The sequence below is a fragment of the Panulirus ornatus genome, chromosome 30, assembly GCF_036320965.1.
Source record: "Panulirus ornatus isolate Po-2019 chromosome 30, ASM3632096v1, whole genome shotgun sequence".
Classification (NCBI taxonomy): domain Eukaryota; kingdom Metazoa; phylum Arthropoda; class Malacostraca; order Decapoda; family Palinuridae; genus Panulirus; species Panulirus ornatus.
The window spans coordinates 7,703,239-7,722,201 of NC_092253.1; the positions used below are offsets into that span (position 1 = coordinate 7,703,239).

The 18,963-nt window shown below is 37.9% G+C and overlaps 1 protein-coding gene across 2 annotated transcripts in view; it reads right to left on the reverse strand.

Annotated features, from left to right (window-relative positions):
- Nucleotides 1-3,181: 3,181 nt before the first annotated feature.
- The window catches only part of LOC139758372 (JNK-interacting protein 1-like), a 140,061-nt gene continuing 124,279 nt past the window's right edge, over nucleotides 3,182-18,963 (reverse strand). For both annotated transcript variants that reach the window (XM_071679674.1, XM_071679673.1), the window contains exons 3-9: nucleotides 16,654-16,821; nucleotides 14,592-14,711; nucleotides 13,092-13,268; nucleotides 12,584-12,744; nucleotides 10,639-10,758; nucleotides 9,330-9,508; nucleotides 3,182-7,347 (exon numbers count right to left, since the gene is read on the reverse strand). In XM_071679674.1, the coding sequence (XP_071535775.1) occupies nucleotides 7,275-7,347; nucleotides 9,330-9,508; nucleotides 10,639-10,758; nucleotides 12,584-12,744; nucleotides 13,092-13,268; nucleotides 14,592-14,711; nucleotides 16,654-16,821 (998 nt within the window). In that variant the 3' untranslated portion in view covers nucleotides 3,182-7,274. The remainder of the gene's footprint in view (nucleotides 7,348-9,329; nucleotides 9,509-10,638; nucleotides 10,759-12,583; nucleotides 12,745-13,091; nucleotides 13,269-14,591; nucleotides 14,712-16,653; nucleotides 16,822-18,963) is intronic.

An 18,963-nucleotide genomic window follows, 5' to 3' on the forward strand; every position in this document is an offset into this window, starting at 1 on the left:
ATCAGTCATTTGCTGATACTAACAGCAAAGACTATGGAATGGTAGCTGAGACTTTGCTGGGAAGAACAAAAGGCCTAGGAGTTTACAATGATGGATTCAAAGACCACTTTTCCTGATGGCTGAGATGGTCCTCAGTACTTGTGGATGAATGATTTGGTTCGAAAATAGACCTGGAAGTGTAAAGGAAAGACCCCTCCATCCTACACAACCAGCCTGCAAAAACCACAAGCAGCCTTTGATAAAGGGAAGGTTCCCCCCCTTTTTGAGAAAGTAGACATAGATAGGTTAACATATCACAAAAGAAATATATTTTGCTCTGCGTGTATGTAGACAAGAAGTTACTCATACTGCATGAAGTTTGGTATGTAATTTGTCAAACAAGAACAGTTGATTGTATGAGGTTTCTGGTGGATTTGAAGCAAGAGGTTGTATGCACCTGGTCCAACCACTCAAAAAAAGTAAAAGAAATTAGATATAGATATGAAGTGGAATAAGATTCACCAGAGTACATGGATTTTGTCCTTCAGATTGTTATTCTAATAACTGCAGACTTGTTCAAGTGTATAAAGTACAGTAATAGACACAACATTATGGGTGAATGTTCAACTTCAAATGGGACAAAGTTTTCTTCAGACAAAATTGTAAAGATCTATCTATCTATCTACCTACCTACCTATTGTCTATACCTCTGATGTCTGTTTCCTAAGGGAACCCCCATAAGAGGTTGACCTCAGCAAGTCTCCATAACTGGTTGAACTTCAGTGCCACTTCTTAGACTTCAGTGCCTCACCCTTAACAGGCCACTGGCAGAGGGGAAACTCTACATGGTGTTTCTAGAGGCTCAAAGATTGTGAATGTATGGAATAAATTATGGATGAAAGCAGCACCATAGATACCTTTGAGAATGCCTTGACAAATACTTCTTTTCATGTCGACGACTGCCATTATTTGAGCCTAGTTAGTTACATTTAGAGTTTACAGGTAATTCTCTGTAAGTCATATGTTTACTTTACAGGCCTTCCCTCTCTTAATCTCCTGTTTCAGATCCCTTCCACTACAACAAATGAAATACCCAGTGGTCTGTTGCTGGTTGTTCCTTTGTATTCTACTGATATTCTCAAAATAGCAATGTGAATGAGTTGTGAATATTATGCAAGTGTATTTAGATTACAATAAAGGTAAAACCTTCAATCTTAGTTGGTCAGAGTTGTGTTGTTTGTAAGCCATTTGGATTAGAATGCAAACATTTTCTGATAGTAGCAGAGATGAAAATATCTGGGACATGCATTTCTCCTTCCTGGGGATGAAATGTATATACAAGTATTATCAGCTTTATAAAATGGTTTGATAATGATGTGCCACAAATTTTGATATTTCAATTTAAAAAGACTCTTTGATAGAGAGTTCTTAAGTGCCACTTAAAAACTTTTGGCATGTGACGTAAAGTTTGGAATCCTTTGGAAGTTCATTCTGTTTGTACCATCAATGTAAAACACATTGATAAGCACTCATTGAGGTATGTTTCCCTCTGCCATATAGGGACAGTATATTAGTGGTGTGTTGCATTCCATGGAACAATATATTGGTGGTGAGTTGTGTTCCATGGTGCAGCTAAAACAAACCACGGAAAAACATAAATCACTGTAATGATTACACTGTTTGGCAGTCACCCCCAACACTTTTGAAAGTCACTTATTCTATGTTCTCTTGACTGCCAGAGAACAGCTCATCAGTGGTGGACTATATTCCTAGGTGTAGGTAAACCATTAATATGGAAAATGCAAATGAATGTTGAAGAACTTTTCAACTCAATTTGCTACGTTTCATATTACTAATTCTAGTCCCTGGTATGGTGCTTAGAGCCCTTCATGAAATTATTTCCTGTTTTGCACAACATAACATTACAAGACAAGTATATGGAAGAAACATTGATTAGCACTTCTTCCTTCGAAGTGACAACTGTGATAAGTCCTATCATTAGAGTTCATTTGTTTCCCATGTTAGTGAGGTAGCACCAGGAACAGATGAAGAAACGCTGGATCTGCTCACATCTATTCTCTAGCTGTCGTATGAAATGCACTGCAGGTTCCTGTCTACAACCAGGCCCCACAGACCTTTCCATGGTTTATCCTGGACACTTAACATGCCCTGGTTCAGGCCATTGACAGCAAGTTGAACATCATTCCAATTCACTCCATCCCATGCAAACCTTTCACCCTCCTGTATGTTTGTGCCCGAATCGCTTAAAAAAATTTTTTGCTCCATCCTTCCATCTTCAGTATTGCAGTAGAACTATTTGTTTTCATTATCATACTTAATCGCTGTTTCCTGCATTAGCGAGGTAGCACCAGGAAACAGACATAGAATGGCCCACTCACTCATATACACACATATATATATATACATAAGTGCCCAAACCCGCACAAATACATACATTTCAACATAAACATACATATACATATATGCACATGTACATAATCATACTTGCTTGCCTTCATCCACTCCTGTTGCAACCCTGCCACACAGGAAATAGCGTCGCAAATTCAGTAAATAAAGTAATCATCAGGCAAATACCTCTGAGGCATTCTAGATTTTACATTAACTTTGCAATAGAATGCTATCAAACTGAGCTTTTGATATGGTTAAAAAGCTTCTGATTCCTTAAGCATCTCAGGTAAAAATCAAAAGTCTAGGATAGATTTTTGATATGCATGTACGTACACAAAATGAAGAATGAAGAAGTCAATTGATATATATTTTCTAGAGTTTTCAAAGTAAATGATGAAGTGCAAAGGTGTTACTGACAAAAATGAGTCAACTAATTTTACATTGTGACTGAGTAATATGATTGGAAATAGATACATATAAAGAACATTCATAAGTTAGATAGCGTAAAATTACTTCAGAAGGGTGACTAGGAGAATATTTATTTATTTACTTAACTGCTGTTTCCCGCATCAGTGAAGTAGCACCAGGAAACATACGAAGAATGGCCCATCCACTCTTTTACAAAATATGTAGAAATCTGAGCACAATGTGTGGAGAAAGATCTGTATAACTACAGAAGCCATACAGGATAAACAATGTACAATATCTAAATATGTTCACACTTCTAAATCTCATAAATTAAAAGCTTAAGGGAGTTGCATGTATATTGTGGGATAATTTCAAACTGCAGCCGGTAACGAAAGCCATATATTTTAAACTTTGTCACACTACAATCCACATTATCACTCACCATCATATTGTCATGCCAAGAAAGTGTACATAGCATGTAGGTGGGTCCAGGGCTTATTGGAAAGGGATTAAAATAATTCATAGAGACATTTGGATTAGCATACAGTCATAAGTTTTTATAGAATGTTATTTAATACACAGACAACTTGATTTTAGTAAATGTAATTTCACAAAGTGCATTTATCTTATTATTCAATAATTAATGTAGAGTAACAAAAGAACATTACATTAAGGCAAGGTTGGTGCAACAAATAATGCCAAAATCATCCAGGTCGACGGTGCATCGTTAATCACTCTAAGAGAGCAAGGTTTTTGGGATGATTATTTTGATTTTTCTCAATTAAAAAACAAGAACATCTTAGTTAAGTAGTGGCAATATCTTTCCTATAACAACCCCAGATCCCTTCCTACAAAACACTCTGAGGATTCAATCAGATCCAACTGTAAGGCAAAATACTGGGATCTTTTGACCTGTTTTGCCCAATAAGTTAATGTAAGAATGATGCTTTATCTTTGCTTAATAAGTTCTAACAAATAATCATTTACAATATCAGGAGATACTGTAATATATATAGCTGTAATGAAATGAGAAAAATAAGTGTTTAACTTTACAAGGAGGCTTGACAGTTCCACAAGTTCATCATATCAGTTCAACAAATAACAATGGCAAATACTGATAAGCTGAAACCTTTTTATCATCTTTGGTTTTCAGGTGAGCAAATAATCATAAACAAAGCAGTACAGTTTATTCATTCTTTTTTATCCATAAGTCAGTTATTCCGTGAAGGAAAGTGTGATATTATTCTTGAGATTCAGGAGAAAATTGCCCTGGAAGACCATATAAATTTTGTCTACAAGTCTCACTATTCAAGATGTCACAGTATATAGTCTAGATTTATATTTTACCAAATCTGAAATTCTGAGGATTAAGTAACTGGTCATCATATCAATATAAACACATGGATGGCTAGAAATTTTTTCCTAAATTCATCTGTACGATGACGAATGATTAAGTTCAGATGACTCAAATACTTGTGCTCAAGGAACATTTCAGTGTTTGGTTCTAATCACATCATTGTCATGGTTAACCTGAAAGCAACATATTTTTCTGTAATACACTGCTGCTATATCACCAATAAGAAGTTTAGGGCTACATGACAATGTACAGTAATATATGACATTCCTTTAATAGCTTTATACCATACAAGAAGTAATATACTATACAGGCTATGAAAGTATGCCAAAATTTGCTTTTGTGCAGAATTTTTTTGTTCTATATAGTGGGAGCTTTTTGGTTGATATCACAATCAAATACACAGATGACAAAAGACGCTACATGAGATTAGGTGCTATGAATGGCCGTGGAATGTCACAATTAGCATATTTACTTGACAGGGTGCAAGTCATAATGTGATATACAGTATTAAGATAATCAAGCATTTTGGCAAGATATCCAGCAAATGTTAGTTCTTGATGGGTTATACCAAAAGAAAATTGATCTATTTTCAGTCTTCAAAATGAATTTCATCTTCCCAAAGATAGCATTTTCACTGCATTAGAGGAAAAAAGAAAGATGGGTAATGATACAGGACAGTAGTCAATATGAGGCAAAGAGATTATACAAGACAATCCCTTAGCTGAGCTATTTTCAAGGCAAGACAGCCCATATCAATTGATTGGTTCATGGGCTTCTCTCGGTCTAAAAAATATATATCTATATAAACGGGCAAGTTTTCACATATATGATATACTGCAATTTCTCTATGCACATAGACACTCATAAGGTTCTGGTTTATGTGCATTATACTGCAGATCAGTTCTAATAAAAGTCCTAGCTCTCTAGCAATAATGTAAACTAAGAAAACATCCAAATTTCAATAACAAGCCAATCTATAAGGATAGAAATCCGAGATTTCATTGAATTCACAAAATCAAGATTATCCTTTCATTCATATTTAGGTAGCACATAAGCTTCATGGTTAAGGTGATGTATAAACTCTGTAAACATCAGCAGTAAGAATATAAATCATACATTAATAAAGTAACAGTTTTTTGATAAGCTCTTTTACTGACTAAACAATATAGACTTTAAGTTATCTGTTAATTATTGACTAGCGGCTAGAATATAAATCAATTCAGCTCTATATTTTCATCAAAGAATAACGCATGTATTTCCAGTATATGCTTTTCATTATATACCTTTTATCTGTGCATTTTCATTAAGGGAATGCTGTACATGAATCAACAGCATAATCCCATTTATGAAAATATTACTGACAACTCACATGTAACTTAGACTTTCACATAAGTTATGATTTCAAGCACATCATTATCATGAGAAAATGTATAATACAGCAGTGTAAATCATAATAATCTAAACCAATTTTGCACATTATATAGCATACAAAATTCAGTTAATTTTTAATGTACAAAAAGCTTTTCAACTTTTCCATTCTTACTAGAATACATTTTAATGTAGGGGTCCAAATCTTAAATTACAATAAATAGAATTTACATATATACATATGCAAAATATCGCATAAAATTACTAGAAGAGGCAAAGATCAGAGGGACTTTTTAACATATACTGTACAGCATAATGTGAATTTCTGAAAGTTAACGATATATCAAACCAACTCAACCAAATTCATGGAAGGAGTGAATAGGTTTCACATACTTAAAAGGACCTTTCAGCTACTTCCTGTTGACAGTCATAAATTTCATCACTAATCATACATATGATCCTTCACTTATAGTATTTTAAATGATGAGATAAATACAATGACAGAGGAGTTATACACATAATCATGAGTTCAAGTGCTTTGATGACTAAAACTCATATATATGCAGGAACCACATGAATAACCCCCCAGAGTTTCACTACTTAAAAAGTTTTAACTTTTTAATATGAAATGAGTAATGAACATGTATCACATGTTTAGGTATTTGAAAACAGTTTCTGCTTGGAGAACAAAATAAACTAAAAATATCCTTAATTCTTTGGTTGCAAAATCAAAAGAATATTCTTTTTCATATCTGTATCTTAGATTGAAATATAATGGAGAGTAAGGTTACTTTACATATGCTACATTTTGTTATATATATATGACTGGGTACCAGTTATTGAATTCTCACTGTAATGAGTAGCAAAATGAACTTCTGTCATTGGCAGAAGTGTGTATGTAACTGTAAAAAAAAGTTCTGAATTTCAATTTTGTGAAAAAAAAAAATGACTGGATTTATTACATATTTACAACATGCTTATGATGATTTGAGTGGGAAATTACCTTGATGTTGGTCATCTGAATCTATTCAGTGTCTCAATGAAAAAATCTAACAAAAATAAACCTAATGTACCTTAGATATTTATAATTTACCTTCATCTGAACAATTCATTTCACGAATAGAAAAAAATCTGTCTGACCTTTGCCAAGATAAAGGCGCTTGAACAGTTCCACAATTTACATGCCAAAATTATTCCCAGAGTACAGTATAAAACATAATTTACAGTTCCAATCCAGGAAATGTGTTAACAATAAAGAGTGTTTTAATACCTGTGCATTAATGCTAATTATCCATTTAGCTTCAAGTTTGAATTACATTTCATCTGTCTCAACTTATTTAGGATTATTTAGGAACCCAGAATCTCCCATTTCTTGAAACATTTAAATTTTTCCTCTACTGTATTTCATAACAATACTCTTTCCATCACACTGTACCTCATTTTGGATACAATATATCCAGAGTTCTGACTCATTCAACCAGTTTGAGCTTGCCTTCAGAGAGTCATAATGCATGTTTCCAGAAATTGAATCAGGAGCATTTATTAGATAACTATCTATGATTCTTAGTCATCTTCTCTATTCAAATTTTGATTTTTCAATGTGTTATCAAATAAAAAAAAGCTCTGTAAAGCATGCATAAGGACCCTCAAGTTGCTCTGATTGTAACCAACAGAACTACTGCATGTGTCCTGTGAATTCCACCTGATCCACTGGGCTTACATATTTTCCTAATGTTAATCACTCTCCCAGGCACTATTCAAGGTAAATGTCTTCAATCGGGTAGGCTGTCTCAATGAACTTCTGGTAGAATCTTTGGAAAGCACGTCTGAAATAGATGGTTAAGGTGTTAAAAATTACCTTTTTCTTCAAGCTACAAGCCAGGTTAAGTTACAGGTTCATCCTTGTCATAATGGGCCCCAACTCCAGGAAGGCCCAAACTAGACATGGAAAAATACATCATGTAAAGTTTCATAAGAACCTCATTTAGACGTTTCAAGTTATGCCCAAGGTCAAGATGAATGCTAAAGTGTGACAATGGATGAATGGGCATATGACAGACAGATGGATAAATGGACCTTTGTAGTATATTACATTCCATAACCAAAGATTTAATTTTCTTCAGTTTGTGAGATACACAAAGTTCTTGGCTAGGCTTTTTTTTATAAGGAGCCTAACTGAGGCAAAATCCAAACTGAAAATATGGATTACAGACCGATTAATTTTTTCAGATGTTGATAAACAACTGTGCAAAATCTCAGGAGTATAAGGTTAAGCCTTTTCAAGTTATGACCTAGGTTATTTTGCAGGTTAAAGTGTAGCTTCCAATGATAGATAGACGGGTGAGAGATGGATGGATGGATGGATTGAGGTACAAAAAATGAACATAAGGATGAAGATGATGGTATACAAAATGATCCCTAAGTGTTTGCACCCCTAAAAAGAAAAAGTAGGACTTTCCTGAGGGTTAAAACATAGTTTTCTAAACATTAGTATAGAATGGCAAATATCCACCTCAAGGGCAGGAATTCATTTACAGTAGATATGTCTGTGAACGCCATGTAAGTCTACTTTAATAATAATAAAATTCTGGAGAACTGAATATCCATCTTAGACCATTATTTCACCATATTTCGCTGAAATAATAAAAATCTTAATTTACTGTGGGATTATCAAGATGTTCTTTAGTAAATGTAATATAACTGAATTCAATTTTTTCTTAAGGACTCCAGTATGTTTATATATGAAAAAATAGATGGGTAGTACCCACCGACCACGGAGGTATATTACTGGTACTACCAGCCTGGGTATTAGGAGGGGTAGTGATAGCTGTGTAGTGAGCAAGCATAGTATATCTATCTATCTATATCTCTGATGCCTGTTCCAACTGGAACTCCCTCATGGAGGTGGCCATGACAACAGAATCTACATAACTCGTGAACTCCAGTACCACTTCTTAGCCATTTAGTGCCTTACCTATCACAGGTCACTGACAGAGGGCAACTCTAGCACTGTGTCTGCAACTCCAACTGACTACTTATACATAATGTGTCTACCTAATGCTCCAACCGACTAGTTCTATCTAATGCTTCTACCATTTTGCCATAGGCAGGGCTATCATGTCGTGCTCACTGCAGGAAAATGTAGAGTTACGAAGAAGGAGCTATGGGGGTTAAGTGTTGTCAAGTGTTATGAGTAACAAGGAGAGACTGTACGTTTGTAGACAGAATGCCAGTAGTCCACGTGTGGATGAGGCAGTAAGGAAAGACAGCTACCTGGGTCAAAGGAGTGCAACATGACAACCACTGAAGTGCTGCCTCACTACACAACCTACTACTAGAACCCCATGTTTGAAGATTGGTAAGGAGGCAGATAATCTACTAATCCACATTACAATAGGATCTGACATGGAAGAGAGATAATTTCGATAGTAAACAGCTTTTTGAAAGATAAAAAGAAAAATCAATCAATGGTCACACCAAGCAAAGTGTTTAAAAAGATGTAAAGAAACACCTCTGAAATACCAGACTAGTGCATTAATGGAATAAGTGTTGATAGTGTGATTGCAGACAACTGACAATCCAGATGTTCAAAAAGTTGTATGATAGAATAAATGTTCAAAAGACTGGGGGCTATGAGTGTAGAACTTCATCCCTAGTACTTTACACCCTGAAAGTTTAATGATCTCTTATAAAATCAAAGATGACCATAAAAATATGATGTTACTCTCTTTTCAGGAATTTATGAATACTGTCCCATAAGACTTCTACTATAACTGTAACTCCAATTCAGTACATTAGAACCACCTACCCCACAGCTTCTGCAACAGGCCTGGTGCTATCATTACTCCTAAAGACATGGCAAGCAAAACGCTGGATTGTCGGATGCTTGGTGATGAAGCCAAAATAGCGGTGGTCCTTTGGGTGGAAAGCGCAGAAGGACACATGTTTCAGATGGTAGAAGTAGTCATGACAGGGCACATGGTTGGGCTGAAAGAGAAAACAATATCATATCCTCAGATTAATTAGTCATGCAGGAAAATTATTCAACTATGGTCTTTGAGTCAGGAACAGGTATACAGTAAATATGGGCTGGTGGGGCAAGGGAGATGAATCAATTGCTGTCTGTAGATGACAAAACTAGTGGTAGATTCCAAAGTAATAAAAGCTGGTACCAGAGTTTGGGACAGTTTCAAAGAGCTACTGTGAACAAAAGTAAAGTCATGAGGTGTACCAGGTGAATGAGACAGGATGATTTGAGTGTGAATCAATTGCTGTCTGTAGATGATAAAACTGGTGCTAGATTCCAAAGTAGTACAAGCTGGTGCCAGAGTTTGAGATAGTTTCAAAGAGCAAATAAAAACAGAAGTAATGTCATGAGGTGCACCAGGTGAGTGAGACAGGATGATTTGAGTGTAAATTAAAAAGGTTAGAACTCAGAAGTGGAGTACTTTTGGAACAATTGTACCTTTTTATCATTCCATATTTCAATCTGAACCATTCATTTCATAATCCTATAACATCTTTTAAAGTCATCAACCTTCTCCATTTCTCACAATAAATATCTAATCAGTTTCTTTTACTGAATCAGTTATTCCTTTGCAACAATCCCACTTCATGTGAAATACGATGCCAAAGATTGCCTCAGTCATGAGATATGCTCATCACATCCACTGATTCCAGTTTTTCCTTTCATTAATGTCCTTGAAGCTTCAGCAGTCTAACTTTCTTTCAGTATTCTTGCTGACATTTCAGCTCCTCTTCTACCAACCATGCTAAAGTGCTTCCCAAATATCTATACTCTTGATGCCTATTTCTTTACCCAAACATATTTCACACTTTAACCCCTCTTTTGCAAATCAGTATAAGTACTTTGCTTTTGTATTCATTCTTGTTGTATTTCTTATCATCCATCAGGATTATCTATTATCTTTAGCCAGGGCAGCCTTATGATCAGCAATGAATTATCATTAAGATAAGAAAGTCAGTTTACCTTTTTATCAGTGGCATATGTTTCACATATATCTATTGTAAATGCTATTAAACTGTAATATCATCAAATGCATATGATGCTGAGATATAGAATAGGAAGAAAAAGATGATCATTAAAAACTACTAACGGCAGGTTTACTCTTGTCGACCATCCTTATGCCTTGGTCTGACACTTCCAGGATGCAGGGATGTGGGTGCTGAGCTGACTCCTCACCCCCAGCAATCTTTCTTACTGCCTGACAGAGTACCTGTTCAGAAGAGAACATAAATCATGGATTATGTGAATACTAAAGTATTAACTTCTAACCAAACTGTAAAATCTAATACTGTACCATACATGACAATAAAACTGAGGCTTAAACTGTTTCACACACTAAGAAATATAGATGTTATATATTTGAAAATATCAAAGAAATTGTGGTTAATAACCATTATATAACATATAGGCAGCATGTTCTGTTTGTTTCTTCAAAGTTCTTCTTATTGTAGTTCATTTTGGAGCCTTTAAATAGCATGTAGCAGAGTAGTGCAGTGTTTCCAACTGTACTTAATATACGTATATCCTCATGTCATGCAACAGCAACTTCAGTTCATGTAAATCATGCCTTGGTGGCATCCACAGAATGACTTTGGTACCAGGTGGAAAACTGTGGAATCATGTGCATAGTCAATTAGCCTTACATATGGCAGTGGCCATGAAACACTTTGGTCTCACACATTACTCCACCTTCAGCCAAATGACTAGAAGCATCTCTTGCCAGCAAATGGACTTCAGCATTTCCTTCAGCAACAGAACCATATAAGTGTGTTCTTGCCTGTATCCTGTGGGAGATTCACAGAAGTGCCATATGAACCAGGCAATGCCTCCTTCCTTCTGCAGCAGCACTGGGGGACCCCAGTGACAACCACTTCTTTTTCCTGTAGTAGCACCACAAGACCCTAACAAACACCTCATTTCTTCTACATCAGTACCACATGACCTCTGCAATGCCTCCTCCTTCCTGAAGCAGCACCATGAAATCCTAACTACGCCTTATCCCTTCCGTAGTTACACTAAGCTTCTCAGCCACCACTTTTGCCATTCAGCAGAGCAATGAAACTCCAGTAATGGCAGGTCTCTCCTGTGGCAGCATCATAGGACTACTCTTTCCCCTCTTTTACAACTCTTGCACCAACAGTCATAACTGCTAGTTTCTGCACACCTTTGTTCATATACATACAGTAACTATAAAATTATCCCTGTCTCTGAACCCTTTTCTCAGTCCTAACATTCCTAAACAGATAAGACATACACCCTGTAATTCTAACATTACAAATGTGGAAGTCCAAGTCCATTACCTACAATATCCCACATGAACCCATCCGACCTCTTGAGGGTTAAACCCTACACTTTAGAAGGGTTGTGATGTAGGTATAGTACATACTAGTCAATATTGTAAAAGCCTTCAAATACATGAAAAAGGCATGCAGAAGAAATTCATAACATATGTTAGATAGAAATCAAAGTATACATTAATAGTGTGTTCTCTCTTGACTGGACACAAACAGTTGCTTCAGAAAGTATAATGACTGGTGATACAGTTGTACCTATAATGTGAAAAGGTACATGGACAGAAAAACAACATTTGGCATTCATTAAAAGAATAATGACAGGAACATCATGATTACTTAAAGTTCCTTAATGGATGTATTGATAAATGGCATGATGGTACTGAGAAGTATTCTAAAACAGAGTGTAGTTATTAAACTAAGGGACACAATGGATAATAAAGAAAAAAACAACATTGGAAAGCATTTGAACAAATTCCTTTACAGCAACAAATAAGATAGCAAAAGAATCAAACCAAGAAGAGGTTGTGAGTATAATGGGCAATGGAATATTCAACAATTTGAAAGGCACAGATATGTTGTTAAAAGATTGGGTTCTACAGATACAGAATTCCCTCACCATACATACACAGAGTTAATTATGACATAATTATACACATGTGAACACACACATACACATATGGACTTGCAAAGTCACTCACTTCTTGCTCCCCCTTCCTTTCTCAGCCTCCAGTTATAGCATACCTGGTTGCCTTTGTGACAAAGGGTTTCTATTGAGCCAAGGTAGTTAAGGAGGTAGCGCTCCTTCTTCACCTTTGGCACCGTAGGATCAAAGTCTGAATAGTCAACATCTGTGACGTGGGCAGCAGGAAAGATGCCCTGTCGACCCGTCCGCAGGTTCACTCCTATTGAACGGAGGAAAGAGGTGAGTTTCACACGCTCATGGTTTAGACATATTTTACAAAATCTTTTAGCAAACTAACTAGCAGCCTAAATTTGCTGATTCTGTCTATCAGTCTCCTGTACACAGTCCTTTCTATTCACAACTACAGAATACTTTATACTGGCATGAAAAATGGAGCTCCTTTAATGCCCAATAAATGTGACTAGCTTTCTAAGTGCTGTGTAAGCCCATAAAAGGGGATCCTGGGATAGAAGAGTAAAGGTAAAGGTATAATGTATTCATAAACGTAATGAGATAAACTAAATACTTTAACTTATTATAAGCATAATGAGAATATTATCTACACACCTTCACACCAGAGATCATCAGCCTCCTTTTGCACATAGATTGGGTCACCAATTTCAATGTCGACCTCATCATGGTGTCGTGGGATGAAGCGGTACAACCCTCGATGGGTAGCCTCAAGTAGCTCCAGCTGGGGGAAAGGCATGCCACCTGACCCAGGAGACATGGGTGACAGCGACCCTGTGGGAGCAGCAACCACTCGTGAAGTTACATAGTAAACTCAGTATATAATTCATATATGATGTTTCACAGTATACAACACTCATGAAACAGAACTAAGGGTTCTAGATTTATAATGTAAGTAAAAATTGATACTAAAACAGGTGGTAACAATGACAAACTCACTCTAATAAAATTCTTATAACATTTGCTTGAACAATGCACAAACTGTATTAAAACACAAATGACTATTAAGGCACTGTTAACCATTATCTGATAACAGTGAAAAATGGTTAGGAGATTATTGTACTAAATGGACAGCAAAGAAACAAAGAGTTGTGAGGTAATGGGAATATCATACCATCAAGAGCAAAACTTGGGATGTAAAATCTCCTGAGTACAGAACACAACAGATAACCAATATAAGAGTAAAATACAAGGAAAAGAATTCATAACAACACATTACACTTACTGTATGCACATTTTAGTAATTTAATAAAGTGAGTCTAGCAAGAAATTTATGACTGTATAAAACACAAATTACTATGTGCAAAGTGAGACAAAAGGAATTATCAAGAAACATGAAAATCATCCAAAAAAACGAAAAATATAAATATAATGGAAAGAAGTCAAGATATCAGCACTTAAATAATTCCCTTAAGAACACATTGTAACAAATGATTTATCTTTGAATTAAAGCCAAGGAAGAAAACAGTAAGTTTTATCAACAAAATCTTAAAACTAAAATTTTCTGTTAATGTTAACTGGTAAACACTTTCAAAACAAGAATCCCAACCAAGAAATAGAATTCTTCACTGTAAGTAAATTATCAACAAATTGACATCCTCGAGAATGGTTCAACACAACAGCAAACTAAGCTGGGTGGGTTATGAGATTCCCAAGAAAGCTAACTTATCAAATTACTGTAATCAGTTAATTAATACATCACCTAACTTGAACAATGATGAATTCTGTTGTTAGTTAATCACATAAGGTCTTTGGTTATATGACATACTCAGAAGTGGGTCTGACAAACTAACATCATTGCTTAAAGGAACAGCATGCTATGTGCTTACAATCTTAGATATCTTTCTGGGATTCACAAGTCATACGACAAACTTGCAAATGATTCAGATGTCCAGCGATAAAATTATCACCCTAAAAAGATACAAGATAGGTTTTCATCTACAGATCAACAATAATAAATCTATCATGCAGAGTATGCTTGATGAAATACAGGTTACAGTCTTTTCCCTATCAATAGTACTCAAACTCTTAAACCTAAAAGTAGAATTACAAGTGCCATATGCATCAAACAGTATGTCATCAAAAGCACATACATACCATTAACAGTGGCCTGAGGTGACATAGACTTGGCCCCATCGGGAGAGTGTTGGGTGGAGTTGCCCGAGTCGATGTCATTGATTGGTAACCGGAGCTCTGAATCGGGGCTGCTGCTGTCATCTTATGAACAGGAGAAAAGCATAAGTATGTCTACAAAAAGAGGCTTTTTTAGCATCTCAGAGACTGATAACTCTATGAACAACTGCAAGAAGGTTTGGCATAATAAAGTGCAGTGCAATATTTTTCTTTTTTGAGTACTTAGTTACATAAGAAAACAATTATATGACTATTGTGTGAGATGCATGGATACAACTTTACATTATCACAAGACTGCAATGAAATTGAGTTTTGGGTACAATTAGATACAATTAGATGGAAAATGATGAATCTAGACAGGTTGAAATCAATTGTCTGTCTTAAGTGATTCATATGTTTTGGTAAAGGTACGGAAGAAACCATGTCATAATTAGTAAAGACGATTCACCAGAAACTTATGCTCTATGTCAAGAGTTCAAAAGGTTTTGAAGAGTAAGATCTGGTGGGAAAGGGTACAACAAAGGGAGAGCATCTTAATACAATACACCAATGCCTATTTAAGATGCTTTACCATTTGATACACTACACACTATCCTCCCAGAGAACTAATTCTTCCAGACATCCCAGCTTGCAAGCAGCCCATTAATCCAGACAGCCTAATGCTGTACAGAATCCATCGTTCCAGACACATCACCCTCCAGAAGTTCACCAGTCTAGAGACCCAACCATTCCAGGCAACCTAAGTTCTTTAAAGCTCCTCTTTCCAGATACTTCAGTATTCTAGAAACCTTTTCATTCCAGGCACTCAGAATTCTTGAAAAATTTTCATTCCAGGCATTCCAGTTCAAGAAACCTCTTCGTTCGAGACACTACAGGATTCTACAAACTTTCTTTTTATTCCTGACATTCCAGTGGCCAAGGAATCTCTTTGTTCCCCATACCCGAGTGTTTTTGAAACCGCTTCATTCCAAACACCCGTGTTGTAGAAAACTTTTCACCCTATACACCCCGATGTTTCATAAACCTCTACATGCCAGACATCTCTGAAACCTTTTCGTTCCAGACACTCCATTGTTCTGGAAGCCTCCTCGTTCAAGACACTCCAGTAATCCAGAAATCACTTCGTCCTAGACACCAGTGTTCTGAAATTCCCTTTACTTCAAGACTCCAGTGTTCATTAACCTCTTTCTTCCAGACACTCTAGTGTCCCCAAAAACTTCGTTCCAGACCTGAAATACAATGTCCAAGAAGCGTTTTCGTCCAAGAAACTCTAGTTTTCTAGAAGCTTTTTCTTTTTTCTTTCATTCCAGAGGCCTCCAGAGAGAGAGAGAGAGAGAGAGAGTCGTAAACCTTTAGTGCCGGTGCTGGCTCCATCCTACACCACCTCCACCACCCCACTACACCCTTTATGGATTTCCATTACCCTTAAGGTAGTTTATGGAGCTAAAGGAATTAGTGAAGGAGAGCGTGTAAGTAAATCAAGGCTCCTGGCGCTCTGTGGAGTCTACGGATTTCTGTAAGTCCCACTTCCCAACCTGGAATGGTTTGAGGGATGATCATTCTCAGTTGGATTATGAATTACATGGGAGTGGCATTATTGAAAGCGCCGATGGAACGCGCGTGTTAGGCTATGGCGTGTGTGTGTGTGTGTGAAGGGCCTCTCGACCTGTTCCAGCCTCTGCTAGGTTCTTCTAGATCACACCTCCTCACCCCTGGGGGGGGGGGTGCCAGGGTGAAGAAGAGGAGATGGGTGAAGAGATGTCAAGCGTAAGTAGTGAGAGAGAGAGAGAGAGAGAGAGAGAGAGAGAGAGAGAGAGAGAGAGAGAGAGAGAGAGAGAGAGAGAGATGTGCAGGAAGAGAAAGTCTCCACCTACTGACGTTTATGGATGTATTTAACTTTGTGTTTCCGCTAGTATGAGGGTCAGCAGGTAATGGCCACAGAGAGAGAGAGAGAGAGAGAGAGAGAGAGAGAGAGAGAGAGAGAGAGAGAGAGAGAGAGAGAGAGAGAGAGAGGACCTGGACTCACCTCTGATGTATGAGTGGCACTTGAGGAGGAGGATGGGCTTGGAGTGGTTGTTGATGAGGGTGAGGGCGTCGGGGGTGGAGCTCCGGGAGGCCACGCCGGACTCTGCCTCCTGCAGCTCCTCCGCCAAGTTGGGCGTCCGTAGGGCCAGGATGCTTGCCGTGCTGAACGCTGCAGCAGCAGGAGGGGGGGAGAAAGAAGAAGGCCCAGTGGGGCGTGGGTTTAGTGCTACCCTTCACAGAGCGTGGGGGATAAGGAAATGGATGAGTGAGTGTGGGGGTGTTGTGTGGCAGGGGGGCGTGGGTTTAGTGGGCGTGGGAGTGGTCATGGGTGTAGCAGGGCGTGGGTTTAGTGCTACCCTTCACAGGGCGTGGGGGATAAGGAAATGGATGAGTGAGCGTGGGGGTGTTGTGTGGCAAGGGGGCGTGGGAGTGGTCATGGGTGTAGGCCATGTGGAAGGGGGGGGGGGGGCAGGAGGCCTATCAAGGCCATGGGTGAAGGGAGTGGGCGTGGTCAACAGGATAGCCAGGGGGGTGTGTGAGGTGGAAGGGGGTGTTGGCTATGGGTTTACCCAGGGGCGTGAAGGAGAGGGCATGACCTGGGAAGGTGTGGGGGGGGAACACAAAAAGGCCGTTCGTCAGTTCGTCAAATACACTAACACTTGAGCACCATCTAGTGGAACGAGCCCCCCACTGTGACAATAATAATAAAAACACACACACACACACACACACACACACACACACACACACACACACACACACACGGAACTACCAAGTGATATTTTACGTTTTGTATTCTGATGTGAGGTAATGGACTGAATGATTCGTGAGAGAGAGAGAGAGAGAGAGAGAGAGAGAGAGAGAGAGAGAGAGAGAGAGAGAGAGAAACTGCCGCTGTTCACGTGCCCCCGCTACACATAACCGTCTAGTAACAAAGGTAATGTAATCACCCAATTATCCAATCACCATCCAGGCAATTATCATCACAAAGGTTTACGTGTGATTAATTATCTCAACACGGCTTTCCGCTAGCATAAATCTGACATTAGCAGACAACACTCACTAAAAGTTTATATATATATATATATATATATATATATATATATATATATATATATATATATATATATATATATTTTTTTTTTTTTTTTTTTTTTTTTTTTTATACTTTGTCGCTGTCTCCCGCGTTTGCGAGGTAGCGCAAGGAAACAGACGAAAGAAATGGCCCAACCCCCCCCCCCCATACACATGTACATACACACGTCCACACACGCAAATATACATACCTACACAGCTTTCCATGGTTTACCCCAGACGCTTCACATGCCTTGATTCACTCCACTGACAGCACGTCAACCCCTGTATACCACATGACTCCAATTCACTCTATTTCTTGCCCTCCTTTCACCCTCCTGCATGTTCAGGCCCCGATCACACAAAATCTTTTTCACTCCATCTTTCCACCTCCAATTTGGTCTCCCTCTTCTCCTCGTTCCCTCCACCTCCGACACATATATCCTCTTGGTCAATCTCTCCTCACTCATTCTCTCCATGTGCCCAAACCATTTCAAAACACCCTCTTCTGCTCTCTCAACCACGCTCTTTTTATTTCCACACATCTCTCTTACCCTTACGTTACTTACTCGATCAAACCACCTCACACCACACATTGTCCTCAAACATCTCATTTCCAGCACATCCATCCTCCTGCGCACATCTCTATCCATAGCCCACGCTATGTGTGTGTGTGTGTGTGTGTGTGTGTGTTACCGGACTCTGCCTGCGAGTGATTTCACACCTCGAAAGCTCACTGGCGCAGTTGTACCATCAAACAAATCGGACGGGAAGGCGTACAACGGCGTCACGTCGACTACTTTCCCACCGTAAAGGATCCTACCTTACCCTGCTCCCCGCGTGGAGCGCAGCCTCAAAATTGCGCAATGAGAACGGGGGCTCACCAGGACACATAATAATAATAATAATAATGATAATGATAATAATAATAATAATAATGATAATGATAATGATAATAATAATAATGATAATGATAATAATAATATTAATAATAATATGAGTTTGAAATGTATAATACAAATGTAAACTATTTCTCGACGTGTCCTTACGAGAGAGAGAGAGAGAGAGAGAGAGAGAGAGAGAGAGAGAGAGAGAGAGAGAGAGAGAGAGAGAGCCATTTCCATACATTGCTACTGATCACAAAACCAGTAACGCTATCTATGAACAGCATTAGGATAGACGCCCGTCAGATGAAGCGGTCACTGTGAGATATTCCAATATTCAAATGTGGGGAAGA